Source organism: Triticum urartu, chromosome 5 (genome assembly GCF_003073215.2).
Source record: "Triticum urartu cultivar G1812 chromosome 5, Tu2.1, whole genome shotgun sequence".
Taxonomy (NCBI): Eukaryota; Viridiplantae; Streptophyta; class Magnoliopsida; order Poales; family Poaceae; genus Triticum; species Triticum urartu.
In genome coordinates this window covers 57,968,608-57,977,530 of record NC_053026.1, presented here as the reverse complement: position 1 = coordinate 57,977,530, position 8,923 = coordinate 57,968,608, and the positions used below count along the sequence as shown (strand labels likewise).

Here is an 8,923-nt window from a genome sequence, read left to right as displayed (position 1 = left end):
TCCACTTAATCCGCATTTCCAAACCAAAAGAGTTTGCGCATGTGAAAGTCTAATTTGAGCCTAGATAACTATTCAAAATGGCAAAGAATCAATTTCATGTTTTTGGATTTCTCAATGTCTCCATAAGGATGATAGTGTCGTCGGCATATTGCAAGAGGACACATACTGAAGCATCCACTAGATTTGAAATAAGTCTTGCAACATTACCCGCTTCTTTAGAACGACTAATAAATACCGCTAGAAGGTCTACAACAATATTGAAAAGGATGGGCGACAGACGAACCCCCCCCCCCCCTGGTGTGTACTCTCTTTCTTGACCTATTTCCCTTGACACTACACTACCCCCACTAACAAATGAGTCGACTGATCAACACCATTTTATTGGAAAGCCTTTCATGAGCATGGCTTATTGAAAAAAGGGTCATTCGACTTTATCATGCATCTTTTCGAAGTCCACCTTGAAGATAACTCCATCGAGTTTCTTAGAGTGCAACTCGTGGATGGTTTCATGCAAAAGTACAACTCCCTCTAGGATTTGTTTTCGGGGCATGAAAGCCTTTTGTGTAGGTCCCACCACCTTGTGAGCAATCGCAGGCACACGATTAGTTGTGACTTTGATGAAAATTTTAAAGCTAACATTGAATAAACAAACTTGACGAGACTGTTGTATCTTAATAGCCTCTCTTCTGTTTGACTAAGAAGTGATAATGCCGAAGTTTGGTTTATACAAGGGCATGTCTTGTATATCACTACTAACATAAGCATAATATCACCCTTGATGACCGGCCATAATTTCTGATAGAACTTAGCCGGAAACCCATCTAGCCCCGACACCCCGTTGCCTTATTATGCTTCATGTGTGAGATTGCATCACGCACTTCTTTTTCCCAAAAAAAGGGGCCGTCGGAATGGCTCGCCACACTTGAAACTCCTGCTGCCTACTGTTGAACTATGCCCATAAACCCTCAAGAAAGAATCGTGAACATGTTGATTCAAAAACTCATCTCGAAAAACGAGAGGCCCTGATAAACAAAAGCACATTTTGATTGCTGTGTATAGTTAGTTTTCCGTTCATTAGCCAGTACTTGTATATATAGATTACCAATGCAAGGCAAGGGTGTTTGCTTGGCAAAGACTCAAGAGCATACGCCACCGGCTGCCATCTCCCAAGACGGATGCAATGGATCGACAAGGAGACTGTTCTCCGTCTCCATCTACACGGTACCGTTGCCTCTGCGACGCCCGCATGGCGCCAAGACATGCCCCGTGCGCCGTGCTCCCGAGATCCACGCCATCGTTCTCCCCTCCCCTCTCATATCGCCTTGCAGCTGGGCACATGGGGAGATTCGGCCCCGTGCCAAACCCCCAGGTTCTTGTTTTTGTTTTCTCGTCACCACATGGCCACGCCGCCCCCGTTTGGCAGCTTGCCCCGGCTGAGATCCTCGCTTGTTTAAGGACAAGCCATGGTTTAAATTCAGCTTGGAATCAAGCTACGCACACAGACACGACACAGGGCTTAGGTTAGGTGCATCACATGGCATCTACCCATCCACGCATGAATTTTCAAGTCAGAACAACAATGAAAGCTTCCATTTCAGCATTTTTAAACTTACTAGCTAGGTTCATAGGAGGCATAGGATTCTTGCATTTGACCCAATCAGGAGAGAGATCATGGCATAGGCATAGATAGGATCATGGCATGATTGAAATGGGGCAAGGCAGGCAGCATGGCTACAAGGGTTCAAGATAATGCCAGATCCAGGGTTCCAACTTAGAAGTACAATTCTACTACTACTACTACTACTACTACTAGTGCTACTAGTGCTTCTACTGCTGCTACTAGTGAACTGGGGTTACTTACTAGCTACAGCTAACAAGTTAGGGCAACAGCAACACTGAGAAGGTGTTTGCTTTGGTCCCAGCAGCTAAACTTCAGGCCTAACACCGATTTAATCCAACTACCTCAGCTACGCCGGTCGGTCGCGCATCACGTTACAAAAATGGCGACCGACCGACAGAGAGCGCTGCCGCTACGTCGTCTCCTTGAAGCTCTTTGAGAGCCAGATGGCCGTCTCCCTGGGGGACGCCTTCTCGGGGCCGAACGGCTTCAGCAGGATCCCCAGCTCGTCGTACCTCTCCTGCTGCAGCAGCTGCGCGCTGAACTCCAGCAGCCCCTCCAGCGCCTCCGCGCGCTGCTGGAACGACGACATGTCGAACCGCTGCAGCCTCGAGTCGTTGGAGCCCCGGCTCGACGCGGCCGTGGCGTTGCGGCCCGACGAGTCGCTCCCGTTGTCCCCGCCGTCCGCGCGCAGCACCTGGATCGTGCACTTGTCCTTGGTGATCGACCGGTTGATGAAGGGAGGGGTGGAGCATGAGCCATGGGCTGAAGAGAGCTTGTGGATGGAGTGGAAGGGGTCCTCTGATGAAGCCAGTGGAAACTCTGCGATCCTGTCGATTCGAGGCGCGTTCATGGACACATCAGGGGAGCCTAGCTGGTCAACAATGCTGATGCTGCGCTTGATGGGCGTTTCGTATGTCGACAGCGGGAGGGATACTCTTCGAGCCAGTCGAGCACTCTTGTTCACAGGTGTCACTGAGGGCGGCTGCACAGAAGAAATTAGACACTCAATGAATATTCAAACATCTGTTTAAGCATGTAGCAAGACATGCAAAACTGAAGAATGCAAATGCATGTTACAGACAAAAAATTACAATGTGCTATAAAGCTATACCTATAATTGAGGACTATGGCATTTCACTAACAAATGGTGAACAAGTTTATCAGTACTACTATTTAGAGCATAAAGAATCAATGGCGAAAAATACCTCAGCACGGTTTGTTCTGTTATAAGATGTTTTTGGAGTTTCAAGCCTGTTTCTACTTGTGAATGTCTTCACTGGATTACTCTTCGGAGTCCTTAGGATGCTTGATGTCTTGGTTATCATGGCTTTACTGGTAACCTCGTCCTCCTCAGCCTGACTGCTGTCAATGGATAACTCTTTGCAACTCTGAGTGGTTGTATACTCCTTGATGCTCCGAGTAGAACTAACAGAATTCCGCTCGGGTGATGGTTTGCTAAATGTTACAATCCTATGACTTCCCAAAGAGTTTCTCCTAACCATTCTTCTGCGCGCAGAATCAGGGACATCATCAGGAACTGTCATCTTCTTAACTTTGTCGGTCAGAGATTCATTGATGGGATGAATATTGCGAGTAGGACTAGACTTCAGTTGAACTTGAAACACATAAGGCTGAAGTTGAGGATGTTTCAGCAGTTCTCCAGCCTATACAGGTATTAAGTGGTATGTGCATCAGAGAACAAATTTGTATGAAAATAAATGGTAGATTAGCAATGACTAAGAGGGCACTGAGGAATTACGCTTGGTCTGTGTTCTGGGCTTTTCCGCAGCATGCTCTTAATAAGTCCCCGACTGCATGAAGTAAAAGTTAAGCATGCTCCATTCGGGCAAGATGACAAGCAAAATTGAGTGAGAAACAAAAAAGCTTGCTAACTTACAATGGACCAGAATATTTGGTAGGCAATGGTGATACTATTGACTTCGTGATCTTGTTAATCAGAGCTTGCATGTCCTGCCATGAATTAATGACAACCAAACCCTCATTAATTTCTGGGGCCTTACATTGTTAGTACAATGTGAGCCTAGTAATTAGTACAATGCAGGTTTACTAATAATAGAACATAAACATCCTAGACGTGTTAAATAATCTAACTTAAAGAGCATAAAGTGCTCAGCAGGTAAACAATAATGTTACTTTGTAGTTTTGAAGTTTGACCAACAATTTGCAATAATCTATAAACTAATTACATCCATGGGCACAAAAAAGAAGGCAATGTTGAGACTTACAAAAGCTTTAAAGGCAGGCCTGAGAGCAGTCATTTCGTATATACAACATCCTGAAACAGAAAAAAAAATATAAGTATGGAATCACAAGTTTTCTGTCTAGGTTCAGGAAAGTGATTTATCCCATAGAAGTGATACATACCTAGAGACCAAATATCGGACTTGCTACCATATGGTATATCAGCAAGAAGTTCTGGGCACATGTAACTTGGTGTTCCTACCACCTAGGTTCAGAGCAATATAGTACTAAGTACACCATCGAATATGCATAAGAAAGACAAAAGATATTTCGATCACTTACGGAAGATGCCAGATCATCAGAAGTCAATATTTTTGCAAGCCCAAAGTCACCTGCAATGTTATTAAATTTGAAATCACATCATTACCAGGATTGCATAACTCATACATAAAGTATTGCACTTTTTCTGGGACTAAGCTACGTACCGAGTCTTATAGTTTGGTCCCTCGCAATGAAAATATTGGAGCACTGAAACAAATTAGCAGCTTCAGTTCACATTATTATCACGCCTTACAAATATAAGTACCATCATATATGCTCCAACTGAACCACCGTCAGTAGTCACTGACCTTCACATCACGGTGAAGAATGTGGTTTGTGTGCAAGTAATCAAGAGCCATAAGGAGCTGCACAAGCCACTTGCAAAGCTTCTGCAAAATGAGAACAGTTAAAAGTGCGTTCCTCGGCAAAACAAGCTAAAGATGCCAAAAGAAAAGCAAGGCAAGAACTGCACCTCCTCAGAGAAATAGGTACCATTAGCTCTTTTAATAGCTTCAGACCTGGACCAATACATATTGTGTTAACTACAGGGACTAAAGTTTGTGAAAAACTGTTTAAAAGGACATCACAGGTAACATACATGTCTCCTCCCTGACAATAACCAATAACAATGCAGACATAGCAACCCTGAAAGTTCAAATAAACAGAATGAGCATAACACATATATTAAGTAAAACTGAATCAATTTCGCCTTCCTGCTTGCCAGTATAACCCTTTTTTGTCCTTTTACCTACCTTCTCTACCCACGAATCTTTGTACTCCACGATGAACGGATTTCTCACAGTTGCAATAAGCTGCATCTGCATGAAGAACATTTCCGCACAATTCAGTGAAAGGAAAGCACAACACAAGACAATATATCTTGCTAGTTCAATGATTCAGATCAATTCATCTCAATAGCACCATCAGGTGGTAATATATTTACATAACCAAATCTGCACCACATCTACTGATAGTTTGTACCAAAAATGGCATCAATAAGCTGGTCTTGATGGACAGAAGGTTTTCCTTCAAATCACAACTAGGCACCAAAAAAATGAATAAACATGGCTTGGGAAGATGAAGCAGAAGAAGATTTACCTCCTGGTGGGCAGACCGGCGAGTGCGGTCCGTTTGTCGGGCAAGCCGGATCTTCTTCAGCACATACCTGCACGAGACACAGAGCATCAAAATGACTGAAACAAAATTAATCCTAGAAGGCGAGTGAAGAGGGGTGCTAGTCGTAGTGAGCCTCACTTCTTCTTCTCCACCTTGTGCCTCACCAACAGAGCAGAGCCGAATGCTCCTTTCCCAATCTGCTCCAATACCTCATACTGATCCATCCTTGTCTAGTCTGCTGCAGCTCGCACACAGCAAGCTATGCTCTTTTCAAACTATCCTGGGGGTAAAAAGGAACAAAAACAAATCAGTACTTCTGGCAAGCAATGGTGAGGAATAAGTGCATTGAAGTACCAAACAACTCCACACACACACAAAAAAAAACAAATATTCAGAGTGAAAAAAGGTAGTATTGTCCAGAGAAAACAAATCAAAATGGATGGCAAAGTTGCCAATACTCCAAGAGATATATCTTGGGGTTGAGGGGGGGAAGGAGAAGACCAAAAGCGTGAGCTCACATGAAAACACAAGAAAAGACAAGTGACCCGTAATTACGGATGCAAAAGCAAAGCACTCGGTGACAAAACCTGCCGACAGCCCCACTAAACTGTTGTGAAAAAAGAAGAAAGAGGGAACGGTGGAGCTCTGGGCCGAAATGTCAAATCGGAACTCAAGGAGCAAATCAGAATTCAAGACGCAGGGGGAGAAAAATAATCAGCCCCGGGTCCAAGCTCCACCAACTCCGAATCAAAGCCACCCCAATGATTTGTTTTTCTTTTATAAAATCAGCGAACGAATCCCAAATGCCGACTCCATGAGCGCATCAAAATGGATGCGAAATGGCGGCGCACAGTGCGGCTCTCGATCCGACCCAAGGAAGCAAGAACACAGCTCCGAACCCAAGAAAAGCAGAGGGGAAAAAACGGAAGAACAATCCAATCTAATCCGAGCTCGGAGGCTGGAATGCCAGCTCCAAGAACCCCGCCACGGCCGGCGGAGAGGCCGCCGGACGGGAGGGAGCGGGGCGCGGTGGACTTACGAGGTCACGCGCGCAGATCTCGCCGCATTTGATCGGGGACGGAGGCGGGGGGGAGCGGCTGCGATTTGAAGGGGCGGCGGCGGGGAGGAGGAGAGAGAAAGGTGGGGTTTTGGCCTGGGGTGGGTTCAACTTCAAACTCGGCGAGAGCCCCGCCCGCCCGCTCGCTGCCGCTTTCCAATCCCCCAAAGCTTATATAGCCCAAAGTTAAAGGGAGGAGGAGGAGGAGAGCTAGGGGAGAAGCGTCCCCGAGGAGAGAGAAAAAGAACAGGGCTAGAGAGAGAGGGAGGGGTGTGAACTGGGAAGGCGATGGCAGTGAAGAAGAAAATGTGATGACTGATGAGAGAGAGGGTGGGTTTGGGGGGGGGGGGGGGGGGGGGGGGGGGGGGTGTGGGCCCTCCTGGTATGGTCAACTTGGGTGTATTTTTTTTAATATTTTGGAGGGTGTATTTTTTTTAGTTTCTTGGATTGCATCCATGATATGATGAGAAACAAAAGGAGGCATTAGTGTGAGTGCTTATGGGCTGATGGCATCTTTGCTACTCCATGATAGCACAATGCAACATTACAAAAGCAGTTTAGAGCAGAGTTTCCAAACAAAATTTTACTACATAATTTCAAGAAAGTCATATATGTACCAAAAAAACATGCATACCAAAGACATTCAATATACTCCATAGTGGCCTTGTATATCAGAAGCATTAAATAAGTTAGTAGTATGAGGGAACATCATTAATTTTGCCTCGATTACTGTTGGTGGCTTTGTATATATGCAAAATGTATATTTTATAGTGACTTTGTATAAGTAAATGGAGGGAGTACTAATCTAAACTGAACTAGTTGAAAATATGGAACGATCATGTGGTGCAGATGGTTCGCCGTACATGTATCGTATTGAAATTGCCGTATGTACAACATCTCTATATTTACAATCAAATGGAGTACTACTTAGCTAGATGTGGAGCAGTTTGCATGGACTCCGCATATCTTTCATAGTAGTAGTATTTTCTTGGAAGATATGCACAAATCTACAATCATTTTTAATGACACTAGGGTGTATAGGGTCGGGGCACACACTACAGGAAAGGCATTTTCTTATGAAAAGGACATAATTTGAAAAGGGACTTCCCATGGTTATCTATTGGGTAACCAGCAATCATTGATTGATTGTTGTGCTCTCTGTAGTATATACTCTCTTCGTTTCATAATATAAGATGTTTTTGCAAGCTGTTTTAGCATCTTATATTGTGGGACGGAGGGAATACAATCAAGCCGTAAAAAATTATAAGGATAAACATGACTGGTTATAATTTGAAAAAGAAAAGATAGAATTAAAGAATCTACTCCCTCAGTTTGTCAGCAGATGACATTTATGCATTGACATAGTCCCCAATATGCATCTTTGATCATTAATTTGTAGTCGTTTGAAAACATGTTTTATGACAAATCTAATGATGTTGCTTTATTTTACGGATAAAAATAGTTTTGTGTCAAAGTTTTAAAATTTTAACTATACAATTTCTGGAAAGCCATCTATTTACATACGCATGTGATACTACTATTTAGCTAGACGTGGAGCAATTTGCTCGACCCCGCATTTCTTTCATATTTTCTTAGAAGATGCCAACTACAACCATTTTTAATGACACTAAGGCGTGTAAGGTTGGGGCTCACACTATTGAAGAATCCTTTTTTATGCCGCCAATACTACTAACACAACTTGCACTATTGTACAATTAGTCTACAACATCTTTATAACCCACACAGATTTACAGGAATCATGGACCAATCAGAATGACTTCATTTTTAATAAGAGGAACTTAACTGGAAGGGTTGTCTGTAGGGCAACCAGCAAGTCCTACTCTTCTAACGATTGAGCACTAGTCACTCTTAGCTTTCTTTTGCTTTTCTAAAAAATATTGTATAAATATATGTATCACAAGCCTTCATAAAGTAAATATACGCATCAAGGCAATTGGATGCAGCCTTCGTTGGCGTCTTGAGAATTCAACTTCAAATTTAACCAACAATGGACTCGGGATATGTGGATGATATGACAGAAAGGGCATGAAAGAATCTCGGTTCCAAAGGAATCATCTGATTGATGAAAAGAAAATGTTCAAAGCCCCTTCAGGCTGCATAAAAAAATGTAAAGGTTTTGTTAGTCTTTTACTAACCCATCCTTCTTAGCCTCTGTGTATGAATATGCAAAGAACTACAATAACCGTCACCCAATAGGAATATCGTCTATAAACACAAATAAGGGAAAAAGATGGTGTAGCGTGTTAGAATAAATGGGCTTGGCCATGAAGATTTTCTGAAATTCCTAATGTAAATCTCAACGGCCCATGTATAAATGGCAAGTGAAGATGCAATCTTCAGTCCCACCTTGAAAGTGAAGGAGACCTGAAACCAACTTAAATAGTAGAGTCTCCCCACTACACTGATGAGTATGAGGAGAGAAAGAGAACACCACACGCACGTGATCGTCTCACCTGGTCTGGCTGGAGTGAAGGGCGTGGGCATGTGACAAAATTCGGTTTGTAACCTTGCAGTAGCGCGCCTTCTTTTTGCCGTTTTATTTTTCTGGTTTTTTGACACACAAGTTGATTGTTTTCTTGTCCGGT

At 43.5% G+C, this 8,923-nt stretch overlaps 1 protein-coding gene across 1 annotated transcript; it reads right to left on the bottom strand.

The window, feature by feature from the left end:
* Positions 1-1,677: 1,677 nt before the first annotated feature.
* Positions 1,678-6,627, bottom strand: LOC125507881 (serine/threonine-protein kinase Nek2). The gene is made up of 15 exons (XM_048672406.1): positions 6,300-6,627; positions 5,399-5,540; positions 5,243-5,309; positions 4,897-4,962; positions 4,743-4,789; positions 4,617-4,662; positions 4,453-4,533; positions 4,309-4,351; positions 4,166-4,215; positions 4,007-4,088; positions 3,868-3,917; positions 3,519-3,592; positions 3,381-3,432; positions 2,827-3,285; positions 1,678-2,603 (listed from the first exon to the last, which is right to left on the bottom strand). The coding sequence occupies exons 2-15, from the start codon at positions 5,482-5,484 to the stop codon at positions 2,031-2,033; spliced, it is 1,776 nt and encodes a 591-aa protein (XP_048528363.1). The 5' UTR covers positions 5,485-5,540; positions 6,300-6,627; the 3' UTR covers positions 1,678-2,030.
* Positions 6,628-8,923: the final 2,296 nt, after the last annotated feature.